The 26,100-nt window shown below is 37.0% G+C and overlaps 1 protein-coding gene across 3 annotated transcripts; it reads left to right on the forward strand.

Annotated features, from left to right (window-relative positions):
• LOC113238629 (suppressor of cytokine signaling 7-like) lies at positions 1–26,100 on the forward strand. Of its 3 annotated transcripts, none has more exons than XM_026475460.1 (12): positions 114–232; positions 6,854–6,926; positions 8,526–8,619; positions 9,277–9,408; positions 17,451–17,533; positions 18,794–18,863; positions 20,780–20,867; positions 21,630–21,731; positions 23,398–23,512; positions 24,445–24,623; positions 25,137–25,254; positions 25,944–26,100. In XM_026475460.1, exons 2-12 carry the CDS (start codon positions 6,902–6,904, stop codon positions 26,063–26,065), a joined length of 1,128 nt encoding a protein of 375 aa, XP_026331245.1. In that variant the 5' UTR covers positions 114–232; positions 6,854–6,901; the 3' UTR covers positions 26,066–26,100. The 3 variants fall into 3 exon arrangements, with proteins under 3 accessions (XP_026331260.1, XP_026331245.1, XP_026331253.1); XM_026475468.1 differs by having other exon boundaries at positions 8,529–8,619; XM_026475475.1 differs by lacking the exons at positions 25,137–25,254; positions 25,944–26,100 and adding an exon at positions 24,746–24,780 and having other exon boundaries at positions 1–232; positions 24,445–24,703.

The raw sequence follows: 26,100 nt of genomic DNA on the forward strand, positions 1-26,100 counted from the left end.
AAAAACTGTAAATATTTGCTGTAAATTGTGTAAATAGTGCAGTGCAGTATAATAAAAATTAATTATATCATCACAATACAGTGATCAAACAATGGTTTAAGGCGATCTTTTGGACAAATATAAAGTGCTCTCTGTTCTCGACCTGAATTTTTGTTATTTTTTATTTCCCGTGTTTAATTTTATCTCGAAAACGACGTTGGAAACGAAGAAACCGTATTTAACTTCGACAGACGTGAGTATTTTAAGTTTATTTAAAGATTGCACTTTATTGCAGTGCAAAATGCACAATTCAAGATGGCCGCTTTGTATAGATTTTTATTTATATTATTTAGCGAGTATTACTCACGTTTGCCCCTCTAACTAGTAAGTATTGTTTATAGTAGAGACTGTATTTGTTATTATTTTCAATCAACTTTCTGCTGAGGTCACCATTTATTATTATTTTTACCAAATTTATCCAGAAACTTGTTGCAACATGTCCCAGTTTTTCTTCACTATGTACCTTTGATAGGTTGGCAGGTGCAGGCACCTGTAGCTAAATGGCAAGAATATTATATATATAAGAATATATTATAGCTTTTGGGTAATCCATGGATGGTAGTGGAATGTTATAGGCTAGATATTGTACTATTCTTTGTTCTTTTGCCATTCCTAACCAATAGTTTGGTGTATGCTTTCTTCATCACTTCACTGTTAAGAAAATTGTCACCTTCAGCGTCTAACCAATCTGCTGAGTGTGTGGCAGCAGTGAGCAAGGTTTTCATCACACCATCATCATCCCTTGGTTTTGGTCACAGTCTGCCGTGCTGACCCAGTTTGTATATCACTTGTTTTCCGAGGCTTGTGTTAATTCAAAGAATACACATTTTTTTATGATACGTTAGTTTAGTGACAGGACAAACAAGTTGCACGCCTGGTTGCAATGCCACCTTACCCATCAAAACCATTGCGCAATATTGTTACATTACTGCTTGACAGTAGAAACTGGTTATTTGGCAGTACTTCCCTGGATGAACTCTTTCACAACGACCTCTAGTGCTATTATGCCATTCATTTTGAGCTATGATGTTAAGGACATATAACTCCCTTCTTTTTGACTAGAATAAATCGACCCCTCCTACATAAAGTATCAATGTCGAAATTGCCGAGCGCCTTCAAGTTCTGAATTCACTGAAAAGAGCATAACATGTGACTTTAGCATCTCTCAGTTTTATTCGGCAAAGCTTGTTACACAGAGTATTATAAAATCCTATATATCGGTTAGATGATCATTATGTGTGTAACAAGTTTGGTTGATTAAAACTTAGAAATGCTAAAGTTACGTGTTATGCTTATTTAAAGCGCTCCCCTGTAGACTTGGCAATTTTGACATACAATGCTTTATGTAGGAGGGGTCGAAATAGTAATTGCAAATAAATTTGTGTGTGTGTTCTTTTTTGTGTGAAAAAATTCTTAAGTAATTTTCATTGTTTACATCATGGTTATTTCTGTAGGTGAGTCAACATAATCTTTGGTTTTAATTGGTATAACCCTTTCAGCATGACAAAATTATTTTATGTGATAAGATTTGATGTTGCATTTTTTTAAGCATTTATGCCGTTAGTAAAAACAAAAAAATACAAAAAATATCTCCTCTTCCAAAACCCTTGCAAAAACCCCCCCGCACAATCATGGCAACCCGTCATTAACCTTACCAAAGCGTTAGTGGTTTTTTGTTATGACTTAATAAAAATTTTTAATTAAAGGCGACTTGTAAAGCAACAAAATCAACTATATTAATGAAACTAGAAGTTTCACATTTTCATTTTCATTTTTTCACAGTTTCACATGTTTCACATTAAATATAACAAAATATGATTTTATTATTAATTAACGCAAAATACTAACTAATCGAGATCTTTTTCGTCGATTCTTCGTCAAAATACTCACGAAAATAATCAGAGGGTGGGCGGCAAGTTCCAGTTGTAGGCCGAGATGAGAGACCACAATTGATCCCTACCATCATATGACATTTGCCTCCACTTCCTTGATCTATGTGGTGACGGTGCGTCAGCCGAACGACTTCGCCTTTCTGATCGTGACCGTTCCCGAACAGAAGTATGGCTTCGAATAGATGATGATTGACCACGACTTTGGTGAGCATCAGAGTTACTTGAACGGGGACTGTTAGAAGATCGACCAAGACTGGATGATAGAAGTGACTGTGGAGAATTCGGAACCCTCTGAAAAACGACGGGTCTGGGCTGGTTCCTCTGCTAGTGATACGCCTTTGCGGCGTCACTGGTGGCCCCGGACTTGGGTATCGATTCGCTGGGGATTGTGGTCAGCTAGCAGAGGATAAGCTGGATGCCCTCCGGTCCCTTCAGTCTCTTAGGTTATTATAAACTGGAGAGACGTCGTTTTTCAGCGTCGGGAAGTGAGCGTGCCTACAGCTCCGTTACCTATCTGGAAAATAGGGAGGAAATATCTGGAAAATATTGTATGTGCACCCGTGGCGGCTCACCCGAGGCACTAGCCTCTCGAACAACCGGATGAAGTCAAGTGACAGAGGTCTGTGACAACCCTGTACAGGCTGATCTGGGGTCAGAACCTGAACTTATAATGTTCTTTTCCATTCCACAGGTTATAGTGCCCTTGTCGGTAGGGAAGGTCACTATAATCAAAACTAACGTAGAAAAATATGGGGCTGGTCTGGGCTGGTGAGAGTATCCACTGATTGACTTTCTGGTTACAAATACGACTTTATTAGATATACGGCTGCGAATGTCGACCTCCTACCACAACTGCGAATGTCGACCTCCTACCACAACTGCGATGACTACCACGACGACTAGAGCAATCCAGGTTTAGGTTCGATTTCTTCTGAGCTGATAGAGAAACTAGAACGTGACAATGAAGAATCACTATCACTTTCTATCTCCTGTTCACAATGTTCAAGGTCATATTCACCTAACTCCGATTAGTCAACGTTTCCGATGATTTGAGTAACCAAATCGCATGTTAATGTCTTGAATCCAAAAAGAAAATTAAGTAAAAATAAAACTAATCTAGTCATTTCCATCCTGACAAGCACGATCGTGTTTTATGACTTTATGACTGAATACAAACCACAATTTCAAACAATGAATTTCACTGTTTAATTATTCTTTGTATGTAAATTATATAATATATAGGTCAGAAAACATGAAATGATGAAATTTAAAAAAACTTGCTTTTCGACCTCCCGTCCGTCACGTACACGGTCACACTTGGCACAGGTGTGTAACCCTAGAACACATTAACAGCTAATATTGATCGATCTCAAACAATCGGTGTTGACCGAAACAGTAAACTTGATTACTTTATCCCTAAATTTTTTCAAACTTGAACGCACGATCGTATCATCCTGTGCTGTAAGGGGTAAACTATTGCAGAACTGACTTCCTGTTAAAGTCATCTATGTTTGTTTTAGTACAGAGCAGGCTCGTCTTTTGATGATATCCATTCTTCGAATACTACTGGGTGGTGGTAGTGTTTGAATGTTCTCTGCAGTTGCTTGCAATTCCAATGTGGCAACTAGTCATCTTGCTTATTTTTGTTGCCAAGCAGTAATATGAGCTTTAACCACGTTCCTATTTTGAAGGATAAGAGTACAGGTGAAATTACAGGGACATGGGACTGGTCAACTTATGTCTGGGCGCATTGACAGTGACCTGTATTATCTTTGTGATTTAAAGATCTGCGCGGCACTGCAACTGTCATGGACAGGCATGTCACTTACCTTCACGCTCACAACTTGTTTGCCCAGTCATTTGATATTATATGAAAAACTACAAAATACTTGTAGATGTAATGCAATTGCATTGGTCTCTTTAAGGACAATTGTGATGAGTCATATAACACAAGTGTCATTGTCAAATTCATGTCTTTGTACACATAGGTTACAAAGGCGTATACGCTTCTAGATTATAATAAGTTTCCAGTTGATATTCAAAATGTACTCTTTACGTGGTTTAAAACGTGTATTTAAAAAATCTATGGTATGGTAGTGTAAATGGCCCCTGATTATTGAAGTAAATTAAACGTATTTGAGACAAAATTAACGTTTTTCGTCATTGACTTACAAATAAATGGACGACGGGTCTAATACAAAAACCACGAAAAAAATGTCCCAAGTCAACCTATTTAAACGCAGTGACATGTAAAGGAATATGAAAAAGCTAAAACGTTGAATTTAAATTGTAATGTCATCGCAGTACTGTCTAATTTTGCTTGCTTCGCTGTCAGTCGAACAAACGAAGACTAAAGCGTAAATGACGCTCTGTATACGATTTTAACGCCCTATAAGTTCGGACACGTTTTAGTGCGGACAAGACGTCCATATAATTGTAAGTCAATGTTTTTCGTAACACAAAATAACAATTTCGTAAATGTACTGTGACGTCAGTGTAAAAATGCTAATCTCTTTTAACTTTTAGTATTTAAATCCAGCTTGAGACATAAGTTAACAAGTTCTGTGTAATTTGACCAGCACCCTTACACTTCAAAACCGGAACACAGTAATGCTAACATTACTGCTTGGCGACAGAAATTGGTAAGGTGGCAGTATTTTCCTGGACAAACTCTTTCACAAGCTCTACTGCTACTACAGATCTTTTATGCTACCTGTAAGGTATCGATATGTCTTACTGCAAGACACGGATCTCTAAGGAGAGGTTTGGGTACCCAAAGCTGGGGTCTTACTCTCAAAGCATGGAGACTTGTTCCACACAAACAACAGGAGCTTGTGTATTCCAAACGGGCATAAAGTTCGACCACGCTAACGATGTTTGTTAATTGGCGTCAATTGAAAACATTTGACAAAATGAACTAGATAAGTAACACAGAATTAGACATGAATTGGGGTTTTTAAACTTGTTAATTAATTTGTGAAACACACAGGGAACGGGTGCGAATCGGGCGCGTTTCGGGTCTAGAGGACGGGGTTGTAAATCCGTGTGTGCGAGCGGGCGCAAAACCCGATCTTCAGAACAACACTACCCTAGTATAAGCAAAAAAAAAGGAGGAGGTTGTATGTTCAGCTGTATGTGTGTTTTCAGATATCTCCGTCAATTGCTAATTGATTTAGAATATTCTTTTTTTTGTTTGAAAGGGTGCACTCTCGTGATGGTCCCATTATCACCAAGTTAGAATCTGATGAGGGGATCCCATGAAAATCGAAGGAAATCTTCAAATTTTATAGGCATATTCGTGTGTCACCAATTTCTCCATCAATAGTGCATCAATTTTGAAATAGTTATTTTTGATACAAGTGCGGAAAGTTAGTCATTATTCACGAGTCTCGAGACAAGTGAAAATGACAAATCCGCATGTGTATCAAACAACGTTTTTTATAACATTTGCGAAAAACCTACATTGAAAGTAAAATAAAACAGTATTTAAAAAAGTTAGTGAAAAAGGCGATGAAAAAAATTAGTACTTTTTTTGGCCGACTTTTTTCAATATGGCAACTGTTGCCAGTATTCAGCCACATTAAAATTACTATTTTATATTACTTTATTTTCTACATAATCGCTACTAAGGAGCATTTACTTCATAGGTGTAAAAATGCGGTCTCTCCATAGATATAGTATAGTAATGACGAATGACTTACGTCACAAAGCACATAAATATGAAATAAATATACAATCTCTTTAGTTCTATGTTTAAGACTTAAAACAACAGTAAATTTAAAAAAAACTGGAAAAGTAAAAAGCACTAATGCGAGAAATCCAACTTTCCGCACGATTTGTAGTGCGAAAAATACCACGTTTTGAGCAACTGTATTAAAAATTCTTTTTTTGTTAGAAAGGGTATACTGTCGAGGTGGCCCTGATGCTGTTCTGGATTCGTTTCGGCTGTCACAAATTACTAATTATTTTCCGCAAATAAAAGCATTTTTCACTTGACACAATACATGCAATCAACACATCACTGTCACCATGACTTCTGAAAACAAAATACAAAATGTGTAAAGAATTTATACGTTGTCAGCAAGAAATCAGAATCTGATGAGGGGATCCCATGGAAAACGAATAAAGCCAATAAGCAAGCTTTTGAAGTCAGTTTTTTTTTTTTTCAATGAAATAATTATGGGCCTGCACGTAGTATGTTGTCGTCCATATAAATACAAGGAATTACAACTGCCGCGCTCCCGACCCGGGTAGCGCCCGACCCCATCCGCTTCAGTGTGTTTTACACTTTAAAAATAGTTGTATATTTTGGTAATAAATCTTTCATAGATTTCGCATAGATGGCGCTACGACTAAAAAGTCGTTGAAAAACCAAATACAAAGACACGACGCAAGCACATAGAAAAATTCGTGAGGTCCGTTGGTTTGTTCCGTGGCTTAGTTGGTATAGCGTCTGGCACGGTATGCAAGAAGACGTCGGTTCGAATCCGACCGGATCGAAGGAATTTTTTCTAAGTGTTCTATCTTTGTATTAATAATTATAACAAACTAGTGGAATAATTTCACAAAAAAGAATTGAATATCAATTCAATAAAAATTTAATTGATAAAGTTTTTTTACAACCTTGAGGATTTTTGTATAAAGACATCAAATATTTGACAATTGTGTAATTAACTTAATTATAATTTTAATTTTTGACATTCAAGTTGTAATAAATTTTAATTGAATTGTATTTTTAAGACGCCTGACTTGGGTAAGAATTGTGGATTTAATCGCTTGTAAGTAACACCTGTATACTTTACCAAATCATACAATAAATGTTTCTGATTTCTGACAAAACGCCTTCAAAAGTAGTTTTGACTTCCCCATCACAATGTGCGAATCTACGGGTGAACATAAAAGTGACTTGTATTTTGTTACAGATGGTGGTTCGCCGGCCGAACCTTCCATAGTTGACCAATCACATCACCATGGGTCAACAGAATTCCAAAAAATGTAAGTTACAACTTTACATTATATGTGAGCTATGGGTAAAGTTATCGAAATTTTCTTATGTGTTTTTTTTAAGATGTTTTTACAGGATTTTCGGGCATTCTGCGACGCTAGTGACAGATTTTAGAACCGTCTTCACCGTAGCCAACACCTGTACAGGTGCCTCAGACTGACGTAGATGTCGCTTTTTGTTCAAATGTATTGTATAATTTTTTTTGTAAAATAATAACGCATACACTCTACATAGCCCCGCACTAGGAAAACCCTGTGTCACGGGTGCCATGGACACACAGATAGATAACCACAAATGACACCCAAACTCACGAGAGAAATAAATGTAGGCCAACAAATATTTCTCCCGGACTCGAACCTGGGACCTCTGCGTGGCATTCGGCATAGTAACCGTTCGACCACGGAGGCAGTTACAAATAACTACACTAGGAAATGAAACTATTTTTCCGGATTTAAATTGGGTGTATTTGATTTTTTTTAAACAAACCAACGTTTCGGGCCCGTTACAGGTCCCATGGTCATGGTTTTACATTTCCTGTGTGTAACAATTGCGAAAATGCGAAAACCTAAAAATTTTTCGGGCATTCTGCGCCACTAGTGACATCTAGAAAGAGATTTTAGACGGCAGCGAAGAAGGTTTTAAAATCTCTTAGTAGATGCCATTAGTGGCGCAGAATGCCGAAAAATACCGTACAAAGTACGTAAAATACGTACTTTTTGTATGATTGAATTATAAACATGTAAATTCACATAGCATTAATCGAAATAGTAACTGCGTAAGAATAATAGTTGTTAAATGTTGAAGTCAAATAATAATAATATAATTATTTATTCAGACAACGACATGGTATAGTCCAATAGTGTTAGTATCTTACAAACTATCTTAAAAAGCTATGTTAGTGACAAAGATAATCTCAGTACAGAGTACTAAAAAAAACGACCTCGAAAATACGTGTTATTAAATCTATTTGCTAAGTTTTATTGAAATATCCTTAAATTCGCCACTACACAGGACTTGACACTGGAGATAATAAAAATCACTTTTTGTGCGTTTTAATAATGTATTGTATAATTAATAATAAACGGAGTGACATACATAATTTTAATACTAGACATAAATGTAAGCTCGTTTTACCGAAGTTAAGACTTCAGAGGGTTCTCGGTTCTTTTGTGGGGCAAGGAATTCAGTATTATAATAAGATTACAAAAGCTGTTTTGGACTTCTCCTTTGATAAGCTCAAAAATCATGTAAAGCCAACTGTACTAAGGAGAGGATATTATTCTGTTAGGAATTATATAAACGATAAGATGGTATGGTTTTAAAAATTGTGTAAATGTTACGATTTCAAGTGTAATTTGCTTAGCTACGAAATAAAGATAATTTTGATTTTGATATGAGGTGTACATTAAAATTTTCGAAATCGAGATGTCTAAATATTCAAAATACATAATATAAAATATTAATAATTTAGTCAAAAGTAAAAGTTCAAAATAACTAAAATTTACGATTAATAAAATACTAATTTTAATCATGTTAAAACGGTAGAGTTATTTCACAATAAATCGTAATAACAATGATATCTTGTTCAGCAGGCAGCAGCTGCGGCTGCGGCGGCTGGGATCGGCGGCGGCTCGACGATGCGCCCACTTCCGTGCACAGATACGTCACAACCATTACCGACAGGTTTGTATTTCATGTTCTGGGAATTATAGGCCCTTTATTATTTATTGATTAACTAAGATTTTAGAGGCAATGAGAAACAGTGCAATTAGTATTCTCATGTAAAAATAATAGTGCAGCTCCTAGAAAAGTTCCGCCAGGGAAGTAATTAAAAGAAAGAAACTAGTTCCTTGTGCACGGTCTTTTTAGTTCAGTCGGAATAGGATCTGTTTACGGGGCCATAGACGCGAGGCGAAATGGAGTGAACGAGACAATTAATGGACTATCATGACCTTTAGTACAAGTTCGAGTGAGATACACGATTGAACCTTTGCCAACTCGTACCATCAAAATATTAATAAAATAGCAAAGAGGGAAAACAATAATTTCATATCGGATAATTTCATTCCGTATCCTTGAAAGGCCGAAACGGTTCCTGTTCCCTTCCAATTCCCAGATCCCACTGAACTAAGGAACTAAAAGACTGAATTAGTTATTTTATCCGAATGAACTAATTGGGATCGCTCCCTCTAAAGACCGAGCAGGTACAAGCGTATTTGAAAGTGATATTGGACCCGATTGGACCGGGTCGTTTATCACCGAGATCATTACGGTTAGCATTAGCCCTACAATGGCGCGTTTAATGCACTTGTTGTACAATCTACTATTCATTTTTACCAGAGGCCACGGCGAATGTAACTGCACAGCGTCCCGGAGTCGCGGTGTGGGCATGTTCGAGTGGCGACGCCGCGAGTGGCGCTGGCGCAGACCCACTTGCGTGTGCACCGGGTACAGACGCGTGTCTGATGACAGGTGGGTAACGACCTTTATACTTACTTACTCCGCTAGCTGAGACTGGTATCATAACTGGCATCACAGTACGTTTACTGAAATATTTTATCATCATCATTATATACAGCCTGACTTCACCCACTGCTGGGTATAGGCCACCAAGTTTCTGTGCCACTCCCCACGATCCCGTGCCAATCTCATCCAGGTTCTCCCCCCAATTCCTGCGATGTCATCCGCCTGACTCGCCGCTGGACGCCTGTATCCAGTCCTTGGACGCCACTCAGTTATCGCCTTACTCCATCTGTCATCATGTCTCCGTATCAAGTGCCCTGCCCAGCTCCACTTTAGCTTCGTGATGCGGTTCCCCACGTCCTTTACCTTAGTTCGACTTCGGATCTGGACATTGGGAACACGGTCTATAAGCTTGATACCGAGCATGACACGCTCCATGGCTATCTGTGTAACTCTCTCGAAATATTTTATATGCTCGTAAAAATATACTTAATTTTATTAACAAACAAGATGATCCCATAATATGAACCTTAGAACTTAAGTCCAAACTCATGGTACCAGAATTTCGTTTAAGGCAAACGACTTTTTTGGGGAACTGTGTACGTTTTTACAATAAGGTTCCGGAATTTTAATTGAAAAGTGATATTATTACAAAATTATAGAATACGTGTTAGTTAAAGATGTATGGAAAGAGAACACGAGTCTTGATTCCACACAATTATGATTCAAAGAGTATTCCATAGCATTTAAGTTTGAGCAATCCCTAGAGTTTCTTGCTCGTTCTTCTCAGGGAGGTCGGCGTAGATAACGAGCATTAGCTTAAAAAAATTACGTTAAAAATTTTACCTATGGAATAAATGATTGTTTGATTTTGACTTGCTCAGCGACCCGAAGTGGGTCTTGGCTTCCAATACGTGTTGGCACCAGCGCACCTACAGAACAATAAACACTTTAGAAGTGATGAGTAAGCGTAGCTCAGAGGTTTAAGCCCGCACTCGAACCCACGACTTCTACTTGAGAGGCGTTAGATCACGTCATTAGCCTACCACGTAGAGTAAAAGCACAGATTACAGAATATACAGATACACAGTCCCATACAAGAAAATGAGTCCATGCTAAGTTTTTAGCTTCCGCTAGCTATTTTGATTCGTTTAAGGTACACTAGATGGCGACTATAACGCGACGTCAAAGTAGGAGGTAGAAAGCTTATTACCCTGCATAGTAACTAGATGGCGTTTTCATTTATCACTAGCTAGATTGATTCGATGAATAGATTTAAACTTAGGCCTGTTGCGTCTTTAAAATTTACGTAGATACATACTTACGTAAAACCACATACTAAGTTCTGTCACATATTGTGTACGGAAATAAAACCACGTTACTGGTTTTTACTAAACTATTGCTTTTTATTAAATAATGTATGTAAAAGATATCAGTTGGGTACACTACCTACCTAGACGGTGGCGGTGTGTGACACAATATTTTACCCTTGTTCTTGAAGTCAAATATCTCAGTAAATTAAAGTTAGGAAGAAGATAATATTTTAGGGCATATATTATATAACAGAAATTTCATATGTTTTAGTACGTACCAATTGTATTATTTAGTTAACTTTTTAAAACATTAGAGTGAACTGTAGCACGCTCACACTCTCATAATGTGAACTCTGTAGTTCAGTAAGAAATCTGTGGTATTATCAATGACTCTCGACATCACATGGCACTTCTGCCAGTCTCGGTATTTTCAAATTTACGTCTGTGACTATAGCGTGATCAAACAATTACAATTTACCCCTGGACTCGTAACAACTTCGTAATCAGATGGCAAGGTACTGGATATGTATGATAAGCTTGCGACGCCAACATTTTTTTACCTCTGATTTCGAATAGTTGCTAAGAGACCAGAGGTCAAAACATAAAATGGCAGGTCTCTGGACAAAGATTAGTGCATACTCCTGGATCGCCATGAGAAATGTGGGAATTGTGGACTTATTGAAAGAAAACATGTTCACTGCGCAACGGTTTTATTATCACTCTCATTACAAATTCAAATCATCTTTATTTCATAAGTAAGCAAATTACGCTTGAAATCGTCGTACTGATTAAAGTCTACTGCTCATTCGTAAGGCAGAGTCCCCCGAGAAGAATGAGCAAGAAACTCTACTCTACTCTTTTAATATACATTTGAATACTTTTAACATTTACAATATTTATTTCAAACATCTTAGATTGAGACTACCAGCAAGAGCTTAACGGGTCACTACCACGGGTTCTTGTCATCCAAGTACGCAGACGCTGTACAATAAAGTAACCTTTGAAGCTTATACATTGCCCCTTAAATGAATTTATGACTTTGTAAAGAAAATTGTCAAGAATAGCTAGTTTATTTTTATTTCTCGTGTTAATGTTGTCTGTCACTATTTTGAATAAAAAAAATACTGTTCTATTAATATCGGCGTAAGTCAATGTCGGCAGCATTACCCCAAAGCAAAATGCGGTATGTCATTAAACTGTGAAAGTAGATGAATTCAACCAATCTAGCTGTTTTGGCGTCTGACAGTTTTCGTATTTTTTTAATCGCGTACACTGCAGAGCTAAGCCGTTTCGATAATTTATTGATATGTGGACCCCATTGCTTAGCTAATGCAGATATAATATGCCACACCTCAAGAGCCTGGTCACCGCACTGGCTCGAGGACCATCGCCGAGTGCAGCAAGTTGACAATCAATAAGCGAAACCTTTTTTTAAATGTTCCCGAATGCGGGGCTCAACAATTCATCATTGAATTCCTTATTTATGTTGGAGAATTCTTAATTTGGCTCGTCCTTGAAATGATTTATTTCTTGATTTACAATAATCGTGAATTTTAACTACAAATAATTTGTTTATTAAAAAATCAATATGAGTGTAATCATGGTAATCATCTGGGAGGTTTATAATGCACTTAGCACTTTTCATTAAATTTGCCACCAAATCAGTTTTGTGGATCATATTGATGCTGTTATTAAATAAATCAAGCATTTCATTTGCTAAGCAGTACAAAAAATCAGTTGGGGCTTTAAGTGTTGGTGTTGTCAAATTTGAATATGTTTTATTAATCAACAACAATTGCTTCTTATCAGCCAAATCAACTTCATTATTAATCAAAATTCCTTTACACATTGAGCAATCAAATTTATCTATTGTCACTTTGCCTAGCCAGCCAGCAAAATACACAACAGAACAAGTTTCCAGTGTTATTTCTTGGGGTATAACGGTTAGATTACCTTGAGATGTGTACGATTGAACCGGTGGGGAGGAAATAACGGGCAAGGCGACTGCACATGATGGACCAGCAATTGGGTGTGTCAATGTCGACGATGATGACATTTCAGGTTGTGTATTTTGCTGTTGAGCTTCAGCTGTGTTTAAAAAGTGACTTTGATCAATTTCACAATTTGTATTATCTAATTTGATTAAATTATTTAGTAAATTTGATCGGAACATGGACCTTAAATTTTTTGATGTTGGATTCCTGTTACAACCACCTCGCATTCTATAAATTCCAAACAAATTTTCAATTACATCTTGATTTAATCGATTTGTCATAAGAAATTTGACTTCAGTGCCTTGTGAAAATTCCTCAGTAAACAGTGAAGTACAGCGTTAATTGATTGCTGTATGCCTTCAAAACAGGGAGGAATCGTCAATTTTTTCTCCTTTTTTTTGGAAATCGTAACTTTTTTCAATTGATTGAACATTTCGTTTCCTTTACTTAACGTTTTATGAACTAAAGAATCTTTGTTTTCAGTGATTGCGCATTTAAATGGATTTCTATCAAATTTACATTTTGAATTTAATGAATCAAACAAATCATTCACATTTCTCACAAAATCAACTGTATTCTTTACGGTGTCACTCTTCAGCTCTCCACTGGCTATCGCCGTCTCCATCGCGGCCGCTACTGATCGACTAAATACTTGTGTGGCTAACTTAACTTTCATTTTTTGGAAACTGTTTGGCTTCAAGTGTACTACTTTTATTACTTTTATCAATATTATAAACCTTGATTATGTCATCAAACGAAATTTCATTGCCATTTAAATCGTAATTATTATCAAGTAAATTGTTTCTTATATTTTTAATCAAATGAGGAACATCATAGATCGAAAATATTTTGCGATTCTCAATAAAAAAAAAAAGATCATCTTTTGTTGCCCCCAAGGATTTGATTGCCTTGACATTGGTTGTTGCTTGATCACATATAATTACTTTTGGCAATAATCCAATCACAAATAACTTATTAATTATGGATTTAATAATTATTATTAACTTTTCAGCAATGACATTCTGATTTGATAAGAAATATACCAGAGGGATTTTCCAATTAATGTAAATCCCTCTGGCAACAAACACCAGTGCATACTTAGCTTCCTTGGAGGAATGCTCACCACCACCAAAATTTTCAAATCCTTCAATCAAATCATATTTTTTTGTATATTCCAAATCAGTCTTGATACTCATTTCATCAAAACATACAGCACAGGCTTTTTCTTTAATTGGTTGATCAGCAAATTTCATTTGAATATTACGAAAAACATCTTCATTAATACCTGCCAGACAATCTGTAGCTTGGAGCCAATTTTGGATTATAGTGGGAGCAGCTAGGACCAGGCCTCCTTTTAAAAGATATTTATATGTAGCTGGAGACTTATAATATAAAGATAAGCAAAAATTTTTTTCATCTTCATTCCATTGTCTACTTTTATTTTTAAATTGCATGCATGTAAACACTTTCGCCAAATCTCCTTTAAATTTATGTGTTTTAAGTTGACACAATTTTTTTTCAGTAAATTCTTTTTTAGCCTATTATATTTATTTTTTTGTTTTTTTAATAATTTACTTGAATTTTTTACACTAATTTTTAATTTTTTACACCTTGGTGTATCATTATCAACTGAAGTCCTTTTTCTTCTTCTAGGTGTACTAAAATCTACTGTGGTTTCACTAGGTGACTTGGGTTGAAGCCTTTCTTTTACCATTTTGTTGCTATATAACTTTTTAGGAGTCATTACTTTCAGAGGTGACGAAGTTTGCACTAAAACAAAAAAATAAATCAAACACATTTACTCACTAACTTAACCCACTAGTCTCGGAATAATAACAATGCCTAAATAAAGTATAAATTTTAATATAAGTTAAAATTTTATGAAGATGAAAACTTTAGCAGATACCATGGAGAGTGTGCAATGGAATGGCACAATTTAATTTTTCCTTTTCCATCACGGGGGACTAGACATAGGCTTAGGTTCCACCCATATGTTGTGGATATTCCAAAGATTGACACAAAGCGTTACGATTCCACATTTATATAGCGAATGGCTATGGAGTGGAATACCCTTCCCAGAAACTTGTACCCTGAACATTATAACTTGTGCCTTTTCAAGGCGAGAGTGAATAGGCATTATTTAGGTGTGCATGCACTTGCCATCAGGTGAGATAGAGGTCAAATACGCACTTACATATTTATATTAAAAAAAACAATATATTAAAAATGGTTCATTATCAAATTAATATGTTCATTTTACTTTTGATAGTAACAGCAGAAGAAGGCTTTGCTAAAATTCAAGTTATGCGCTGATGCGATGATGATCATCAAGTTATGCGCTGATGATGGAATGATTTCCATCCCATGTAACATCATTTATTATTGAAGTTTCAAGTGAAGTAGAATACAAATTATTTATGTATAAGAATACATATAACTTTTTTATGAATTTTTTTTCTCAAGTAATTCATCATCATCATGTTCACTCAAGTAATACAGTGTTGGTACTGAAACCAAAAGGTTTACCTTTTGATGTTGATGGAACTGGTGAATGTGACCTGCTGCTACATTCATCATCTTTATAGTGCAAAGGTATTGCAAATTTCGACAGCCTCTTTCTTAGTCCACTTTCATTTTGGATACATTTTTTGTCGAAATGCTCACTACAGAGGTATCTGTTACGGAGTATATTTTCATTGTAATTCATTATGGTCATGTTACCTAAAACAAAAATTAATTCATTATAATGAAATAATAAAATTAAATAAATCTGAAAACCTACATTGAAACCTGCTTTTCAACACTTTTTTCAATTACATATTTAGCTGGTACATGATACAGAAAGACTTACCGCAATTATTTATCCAAACTTTTAAACGGGCTGGATCGCTTATTGGGAACCGAAACATGGATCTTTGTTTGAATGTGTAATTGCACATAAAATACGAACATTTGACCGGTGACATTTTGTTTTGTTTAAATCGAAAATCAACGAAACCCAGATGATGTTGCAACCGAGATCAGTAAAGTTTTCCGTAGCCAAGTCGTCGTGTATGGTAGATTCGTCAGAGTCCAGATTTCAAAGCAAAGTCGTAGTGTATGGGAGATTCGTCGGAGTCCAGATTTCAAGCACTAGTCGTATTTAATTAATATAGCATTTAAAATATCCGTGTCAATTCGCAAAATTTCGCTTCCAAAACAAACAAACAAGTAAACAACCGATTGCGCGTTTTGTTCAATTCAATAAAAAAATCAACGTTTTAAAATAATAAATCATTAAATAATCAAAAACGTTTTTAAGTACTAAAACCATTCATATTGTTAGATATTTAATTTAACAACTTTAAAATAAAAAATAAATAAAACAAAATTAAGAAATAAATAAACTGAAGAAACGTTTCAAAATAGAGGAACAAAACGCGAAGGTAGTTTATTATGTTTTTTAATATCAGGGCCATCTAGCGTGACCAGGTCAAAATAAAATGACAATGCATTAGCTAAATGACAATCCATTAGCTAAATCAATAGAGCTGACGGCGCGTATGGGCCATAGATGGCGTTGACTTGATAAACAATAGCTGTGTTAAAGTCTATTAGTTGTGTATTTTTCTTTTAAAAAATGTGTTGATTGAGAGAAAATATTCATTTTTATCATGAAATATTTTAGTTTTTACTTGTAATTACGTAACTACGGCTTAAATTGCCAATTTCGCTTACTTAATATCCAACAGGCTATCCATGGCGGCATCTATGATTATTTTTTTGTACTAAAAATATTTTGTATGAGTTGGGACCCCATGGTAAAAGTCACTTTCACAGTATTTATCAGTATAATCAATCAACAATAGATAATTATAACGCGTTCACACCCATAGTCCCTCACTAGGGAAACCCTGTATCGCGGGTGCCATGGACACACGTACCACAAATTACACCCAGGTGAGAGAGAGAAATAAATGTAGGCCTTACAAATATTTCTCTCGGCCCGCGAATCGAACCGAGACCTCTGCGTGGCTGTCAAGTATGGTAACCGTTCGGCTACAGAGGCAGTTAAGATGAGTAACAGAATTACAACATAATTCAACTTATTTGTTATAATTATTAATTCAAAGATCGAACACTCAGAAAAAATTCCTTCGATCCGGCCGGATTCGAACCGACGTCTTCTAGCATACCGTGCCAGACGCTATACCAACTAAGCCACGGAACGAACCAGCGGACCTCACGAATTTTTCTATGTGCTTGCGTCGTATCTTTGTATTTCGTTTTTTCAACGACATTTTAGCGGTTAATTTTTTTTCTGTGTGTTGGATCTATGTATTACTAATTATAACAAACTAGTGGAGTAATTGCACAAAAAATAGTAGATTGTACAACAAGTGCATAAAACGCTCCATTTTACCCAAGACGAGTATCCTCGCCTGCGGCTCGAGTGGATACTTAAGTCGAGGGTAAAATGGGTTTTATGAACGAGTTATACACTCTGCTTTTCATATCGATTGCGAGGAAATTAAACAGCAATATTACAACGATTATTTAATTAAAATTGAATATAAAATTACAACAACTAGACATATTTAAAAATTTAAATACAATTCAACTTATCTTACCTAATATGGCTCGCCCGAGCTATTCTCTCACAAAACCAACCAAAGACAATATCTGTCCGATCTTTTAAAACCTCCCACCAACATGAGTTTTCAGCCTAATAAAAAAATAAATGTATCTTTTTTTTGTATTACAGATTGGCTACAGTGCTTACTATAGGCACTCGGGATTTGACGCGAGACCTGCGCAGGGAACTTGACGCTTTCGTCTTGAATACAGGTAATTTTAACTAAGACCTTGTCCAGCAGAGTCGAATTCGCCTAATCTCTCGCGCGAGTCGAGATACTAGGCACTTTTTGGTATTTCAACTTGTTGAGTGTAGAGGGCTGGTGGAAACTTATTTTCTAATTAGAATTGAAAACATCCATCCATACAGCCATGGTCGTGTAATAAGAAGAAAAACGGTCCGATACTATTATATAAAGCATTATAGTCAAGTTAGACTGCGTACAATCATATTATTTACGTAGAAGTGTGATGAAATAATACATTGTGTAATAAAGACGGTAAATAAGAAATTAAGAAGAAGGAAGAAGGCTGAGGGACTTAATATCTCGAGTTTTGTTTTTTTTTTTTTACTGTACTTTTGAATATCGAGTTCTTAGGTTTTCGCGATTGTTACACATAGGAAATGAAACTATTTTTCCGGATTTAAATCGCGTATCTGCCAGTCAACCGTGACCATGGGACCTGTAAAGGGCCCGAAACGTCGGTTTGTTTGAAAAAACAAATATACGCGATTTAAATCCGGAAAAATAGTTTCATTTCCTATGTACTTTTGAATGTTTTAATTTTGAACTTAATTAACCTCCTTGCTTCAACCTGCACCTGACTTATGTAAGTATATCGTGCTATAAATTAAAAAAAACTCCTTACCGACCATGGCTGTTATGGGAACAAAAAAGGCCCGAGGGTTTTATTACTCATGCTATCAAGCAAGTGTGATGAAGTTTTTTTACTAAATTATTAAGTTATAGTTTTTAAAGTTCTCACCAATAAATAATTGTTAATTATAGGTCTTACTCCGATTTTGAGAGCAGGTAAGTAAAGTTACATAGTGTTGCGCTTGTTAGACAGAGATCTTTTAAACTGTCATAATTATTAATATAAAGATGAAGAAAGACGAACACTTCGGAACGAACTAGTGGGCCTCAGGAATTCTTCTTTGTGTTTTTTGTCGGATCTTTTGTATTTGGTTTTCAACGATTTTTAGCCGTAGCGCCACCTATGAAAAATCTATGAAAATATTTCGTCACCCAATTAGGTAACTTTACAGCTACCAGCCCTGGGTAGAGATGTCCCTATTAACTGTAATTAAATTTTTATTGAATTGATATTCAATTATTTTTTATGAAATTACTACCACTAGTTTGATATAATTAATAATACAAAGATCGAACGCTTTGAAAAAATTCCTTCGATCTCGCCGGATTCGAACTCACGTCTCCTAGAAAAAAATATGTCATTGTTCGTTTACAGACGGCGACTCAACAAGGGACATTGGCGACCCGACCGCTGAGGTGTACGTGCTATCAGTAGCTGCAAGACCGTAAGTGTAACAATCCACTATACATTCTTCACTTTTCATAGATTTTAACTGCCTTCATATGGCCTATAAGAGAGTGTTCTTAGTTCAATGCCTATAAGTTTTCAATTTTGAAAGATCACTAATAAATGTACACCCCAATTACACAAACAACTTGCCTGCAAAAGTTGCTTGTTTATCGGTTTTCTACTTGATATATCGACCGCTCCTACGTAAAGTATCGTAAGTCGAAATTGCCAAGTTTACAGGGGAGCCTTTTAAAGATCTCCGTTTTATTCGGCAAAGCTCGTTACTCACATAGAGTGATCATTTAATAGATGATCACACATCATCTAACCGAAATCTAGGATTTTATAATACTCTATGTGAGTAACGACTTTGCCGAATAAAACTGACAAATACTAAAAGCACGTGTTGTGCTTATTTCAGTGAATTCAGAACTTTAAAAGGCGCCCCTGCAAACTTGGCAACTTCGACATACGATACTTTACGTAGGGCTGATCGATATATAAGAATCTTGCTTATTCGGAGTCGACGCACTACATCAGTGGTTAGTGTAGACGAGACTTTAGAAAGCGACGTTGTTACGTAAAACAAAGCAATCGAGGGTAGTTTCTCGCCAACGCCGACTGCACCCGCAGCTGTACAGAGTGATCGGGCTGCTAGGACTTTAACGCGCAATTTCCGTCGAGTTTCGACGCGGAATCTCACGATTAAGGACCACGAATTGGTTTGAAACGTGTCGATAAAAAATTCGACTTAAATACGTGAATTATCCGTTATTTTAGTCAATAAGTATCATGCTGTTTGGTATGGAATGTTGGACCCTGAACCCAACATTATCCTCACAACTGGAGTCCTTTGATATGTGGCTGTACAGACGTATGCTTGGCATTCGTAATAAGGGGCAATAGATACAGGATTCTTCAACTATAATAATGCATGGAAAAATACAATGAAAGCGTAGTTGTGGCAGAAGAAAAACCTCGTGGTTTCAGAGACTGGTTCCACCTTGGCACATGTTCCCTCTTTCGCCAACCTTCGTAGAGCGGCACACTAAGAAGAAGAACTTGATATATCACGGAGAGTTTGCTATGGAATTGCATGATTAAATTCGCCTTCTTCATGCCGCCTTCCCCATGCCAGCATCGTGACTGGGGTTCCGCGCCTATGTTGTGGATTTACATGGCTAACGGCAAAGGAGTAGAATTTCCTTCCTGCAGACTTGTTCCTCGAACGCTATAACTTGGGCCTTTTCAAGGTGAGATTGAATAGGCACTATTTAAGTGTGCATTCTATCAAGTGGGATAGATGTCAAATGCGCACTTATTTACTAAAAAAAAGTATGCGGTCGACAAATTGTAATCCAGGTCACAAACCGTTCACATGTGTCTACTTTTCGCCTTTTTTAGTAGATTGGTGGAGATAGATTCAGTAAGGATGTACATTTTGTGAAAGAATTCGTCCTGGGAAGTACTGCCACCTTTCCTATTTCTGCCGCCAAGCAGCAATGTCAGCATTATTGTGTTCCGGTTTTGAAGGATAAGGGGTTCTGGTGAAATTGCAGGCACATGGAACTTGTCAACTTATGTCTTAGGGTGACTGGAGCAGTGGCAGTGCCCCTCAGATCTTACAAGAGCTTTAAGCTCGAGTGACACTGCAACTGTCATGGACAGGCATGTAGCTTACCATCAGGCGCACGACTTGTTCATCCCGTCACATTATAAAAAAAAATAAAAAAGACATTCATTATTTAAACTCCTTATTGGGCACCGTGTGTAGACGGTCATATTTGTCAGCGTTTGCTTGTTTGTCTGTACGTCAAATATTTTTCGAAATACGTCAATAGCGAATACAAGTAGCCATGTACAGTGCCGCCATTACATATAATTTAAAAAATGAGTTATGATCTTTTGCAGAGCTGAAGGCGAAGCTTCACACACTGGCAGCCGCAACGAGCTCACTCAGCAGAATGATGGGTCTATTCGATTGCATCCACACTTCCAGGTACCTACTTTGTTGGCTATCTACTGGCCTGCCGCTTAACCGAGTCGGTACCTGAGGTAGCTGCGCGTTGCGGGAGGAGGGATAGTTTACGTCACAATTATGTCGCGCTGTACACGGGATAATTTAAACAAGATTTTTCGGCTTATTCCCACTGGCGACAAATGGGGAAAAGAAAACCCATTATGTTACCAGATGTCACTAGCGACAAATGGAATTTCAAATATTTATTTCTTTATTTCATCATTAGTACGGAGATTGTTATACCGTATGAACATAGACCCTGTTAGGGTATTGCAATCTAATTATTAATTTTATATATACTTAATTAACTATGTACTTACATTACTAAATATGTACTTATATTAGAAGTGTGTAGTTCGTGAGACACAGAACATTTATACATATTTCTCATAGCACAAGATCTGATAATATCCCAGTAGTTGCCGGGTGGTAAAAAAAAGGGAATAAAAATTCCCAATTAATGTTTGTTTATTGTTTCGGACGGATGTTGTTTCGGACTCCCAGGGACCGACTGATAGACGGTAGGCCTGTGGACGTATGAATGAAAGTGGAGTGGCAAAAGAGATTATATCCCACGTCGAAATCAACACCATTACCGAACGAAAATCTCAGTTTTCAGATTTAAACTTATTTCCAGAAATCCTTGTTTCGCAAGAGCGATTTTTCGTTTAGTGACAGTGTTGCTTTCAATGTGCGAGACACTAAGTGTGATTAGCTAAGTGTATTTATGGTATATTCCAGGTGGTATGCGGCGGAGAGCTGCGCGCACTGCTGTTGCGCGCGCCGTCGCTGCCCGCGGCGCCTGCGCAGGCCATGCCGCCACACGGAAAAGTACACACGCAGGTGCGTCTGCCTTACTTGATAAAAACAGTCGAGATTATTATTTTTTGCCTGGTGGCAATCGGTACGTCTACCCACAACAATTCCAGTGCCATTCAGAGCTTTAAATTGCAAAGATCCTATGATCACTGCTACTGCACCCTTTATCAATAGTGCATCTGTCTCATTCATATCGTGAGACGAAATATAAAATTACACATTTCCTTCTGGCTCTTGATTATGATCAAATTGAATTGCTTCTTCAGTAAAAATAAATACTTTATCTACACACGTATCATAAACCCTTTATGATGTGTTCAAAAACCACACATTACGACCAGCATAAAGAGAAACTGTTTTGTTAGAACAAATTTCTTATCTATGAAAATGTTATTATGGCTTCATAATAACATCGAATTCGATTTTATTATTACATCCAAATTTCGAACATCTCTGAAAAACAAAACCAATTTAATTGGACCTCAATTCTAATATCAGACGAGGTGAAGTTTTATTCGAAATGAATTGTGAATAGCAAACTATTTTAACAAATTTCACACGTTACTTGTCGAAATCGATAGTTGGGGCCGACTCCAGTTTGTCTATGAATAAAAAAAAAACGGCTGCATGACATAGGTGAGAAAACTTTTTATTTGCCGCCATTTCGCCAGTCGTGACATGCGGTTCCTGAACACATCATAGAGAGCTTATAATATATGTAAAGATAAAGTAGTGTATGTAACTGTACATAATTAGGCATTAAAACACTCGTGTGATGTTTTTATGAAACCCACACTCGTGTTTTAATGCCTTTCATTATGTAACAGTCATATAAACTACTATATAATACGTAATGGTAGGTATGTAAACTACCAGAAATAAATAAGTGTAACTAATTATTAAAAAGAGAAGACGCAGATTTCCGTAACACAGGTCATTGAACCTAGCTCAGAAGCCAGGGCCTTACAATCAAATGTAACGTTTCTGTTTAAATAAAGAATTATTATTATTTTTATATCGTACACGAGATTTCAAAGGGTGGTATTATTCACCCAGTGTATTCTGCCCTCTTTATCATAACAAACAATCAAATTTTAGTTATTAATTCATGTGCAATGAGCTAAACGTGATCTACAACCGCCTATAAGCAGTATTTTTATACCTTATTTAGTTTAAGTTTCGTTGTTGTGCGTGTTTTAAAATTTTATTGAATACGTTCATCGAGTTATTTATATATAATAAACTGTTTTGTGTACGGATATAATTCGAAATCGTAACACAACAGGGATGCAAAATTTCATAAGTGGAATTTAAGTCACGGCCATTCTCATATTTTCCCAATTCTTTTATGATTAAATTGTTCATGCCCTATACTTACTGTTACGATGAATGACTGTTACGACCCTAATATAAAAAAAAAATTTTTTTTTACAATATCATTAATATTTTATATGTTAAAATAATTTGCATATTATTGTACAATATCAAATGATTATTTTTATTTTTGTAATAACAAGAAGATTTGTAGTCTATTTTTGAAAACCGATGTTGTTAATATATTTGGATAAAAAAAAAATATATTATTCGAATCATCCGTATACCAAAAGTGGGCAAATATTGCAAACCCTAATTTCGATCTCTGGTCATAATAGAGGCACTCAAAGAATAATAATATAAAAATGTTTTACAGGTGGACTACATCCACTGCCTAGTTCCAGATCTTCAAGAGATTACAGCATGCTCGTATTATTGGGGCAAGATGGACCGGTACGAGGCTGAAAGGCTTCTGGATAACAAACCAGAAGGTAGGTGGAAATTTCGACATACTTAATCCCCAGACACTTTAATTTTATACCTCGTAAATGGCAAATTTTGAATATCAGCTGAAAACTTGTGATAGAAGCATATCGATCCCTCCTACGTAAAGTATCGTATGTCCAACTTGCCAAGTTTACAAGGGAGCGTTTTAAAGTTCTGAATTCACTGAAATGTGCATAACACGTAAATTTAGCATTTCTCAGTTTTATTCGAGAATGAGTTTTAAAGTAACGTGTTATCCCGAATAAAACTGTGAAATGCTAAAGTCACGTGTTATGCTCATTACAGTGAATTCAAAACTTTAAAACGCTCCCCTTAAACTTGGCAATTTCGACATACGATAGTTTACGTAGGAGCGGTCGATATACATTGCCCTTTAAATGAATTTGTGATTTCGTGAAGACGACTTTCAAGAACAACCATAGGAAATGAAACTATTCCGGATTTAAATCGCGTGTATTTGTTTTTTCAAACAAACCAACGTTTCGGGCTCTCAGGTCCCATGGCCACGGTTGACGACCGTGTCAATGTCAAAGTCACTGACAAGACAATCGCGAACACCTTAGAATTCGATAAGAACAACCATATTATGTTTATTCCTCGTATTAACGTAATGTCTATCACTGTTTTTTGTGAATTAATTATTATTTATTATTCTTTTTAACACAGAATAGAATTTATTTTGTGTAGTGCTTGTAACTTTAGACTGTAGAACCAATTCGAGAAATAAACTTTTTAAGTATAAGTCAGGAATAGGTTTTGTTTTAATAATATCAAGTGACGGGACGAATGGTAAGCTACACGCCTGTCCATAACAGTTGCAGTGTCACCCTGAGACATAAGTTAACAAGTCCCATGTGCCTGTAATTTCACCATGGGACAGTATGGGCAATAGCTGATAATTATTTTGCAATTCCAGGCACGTTCCTCCTCCGTGATTCTGCCCAAGAAGAGCACCTGTTCTCGGTGTCGTTCCGCAAGTACGGGCGGTCGCTGCACGCTCGCATCGAGCACTACCAGCATCGATTCTCGTTCGACTCCCATGACCCTGCCGTCTTCGCCGCGCCCACAGTCACCGGGCTCATTGAGCACTACAAGGTACTGAATCGGAGCTTATCGAGTACTAAAAGATACTGAGTCGGGCTTATCGAGTACTAAAAAGTAAAACTCAGTAGAGTCGGAACTTGTCGAGTCGAGTACTAAAAGAGTACCTTTTAGTACTCGACTTAACTGGTCGGGTTTACCGAATATTAAAAGGTACTGAGTCAGGACTTATCGAGTACTTAAAGTACTGAGTCGGGGTTTATGGAGCACTAAAAACTATCGAATCGGCACTTATCGAGCGCTACAAAGTACTTAATCGGGTTTATCGAGTACTAAAAGGTACTGGTCGGATTTATCGAGTATTAAAAAGTATTGAACTGGAGCACTGTTAGAAAATAATTATAGAGCACTTTATACTGAGTCGGGCGTATCGAGTACTAAAAGGTACTGTGTCAATTGTCGTCGAGCTCTTTTGACTCGCATACAGAATTTATTAAGAAATATTAACTGACACAGCTCATATAGTTAGTTAAGTATAAAATAGTAATGTTACGGTAATGTGACCAGGACCCGGCGTGCGTGATGTTCTTCGAGCCGATGCTGACGGCGCCTCTGCCGCGCACGCAGCCCTTCGCGCTGCAGCAGCTCGCCAGGGCCGTCATCGTCTCGCACACCACCTATGACGGTCAGTGTCCTGCTCCACGTTGGCCCTTTGTACGGCAATTTGGGGCTCCTCAAGGCTGGAATGTATAGTCATTTTTTAGACAAGCGGGTGTCATAGTCTTTAAAGTCTATACAACCTGAAATGGCTTTGGTTGATTCCGCAAACAGTGAAACTGTTGAATCAATCACCTTGCAAAAAAATATATAGTAAAAGTGAGGGTATACACCGTGTGAAAACACGATTTCTAAAAATTTTCACGATATTAAAAAAGCACAAACTTACCTCTTAAATTTTACAAAAAAACCGTTGTATTCAATAGGTGACATTACATATACCAAAGATATATTTTTTTATATCAACTGAACTAATTAGAACACATGTAGTGTGTCATTTTTGAAATGGCTTTAACTTCGTTAATAATAATAACATAATAATAACGCACACACTCAACATAACCCCGCACTAGGGAAACCCTGTGTCGCGGGTGCCATGGACACACACATAGACAACCACAAATTACACCCAAACTCACGATAGAAATAAATGTAGGTCATACAAATATTTCTCCCGGCCCGGGAATCGAACCTGGGACCTCTGCGTGCCAGGCCGGCATGGTAACCGTTCGGCCACGGAGGCAGTTAAAAAAATAAAAAAATTCTGAAATAAAGTAGAAACGTGATTACAAAAACCGTAACGTGTCCGCTGAACAGGTGTGGAGAAACTGCCGCTGCCGGCCCGGCTGCGCGCCTACCTGAAGGAGTACCACTACCGGCAGCGCGTGCGCGTGCGCCGCCTGGAGCCCGACCTGTACTCGCCGGCGCACGCCTTGTAGCAGGCGCCCCGGCCCCCCCCGGGCCGCCCGCCGCT

This window comes from Hyposmocoma kahamanoa, unplaced genomic scaffold (assembly GCF_003589595.1).
Source record: "Hyposmocoma kahamanoa isolate Upper Pololo Valley unplaced genomic scaffold, ASM358959v1 103661, whole genome shotgun sequence".
NCBI lineage: Eukaryota > Metazoa > Arthropoda > Insecta > Lepidoptera > Cosmopterigidae > Hyposmocoma > Hyposmocoma kahamanoa.

Coding starts and splice junctions, on each gene's coding strand:
- LOC113238629 (XM_026475460.1), top strand. CDS start 6,902: ATGGGTCAACAGAATTCCAAAAAAT. Junction 6,927..8,525: donor TCAACAGAATTCCAAAAAAT/GTAAGTTACAAC, acceptor TATCTTGTTCAG/CAGGCAGCAGCTGCGGCTGC. Junction 23,513..24,444: donor TCTGGATAACAAACCAGAAG/GTAGGTGGAAAT, acceptor TTGCAATTCCAG/GCACGTTCCTCCTCCGTGAT.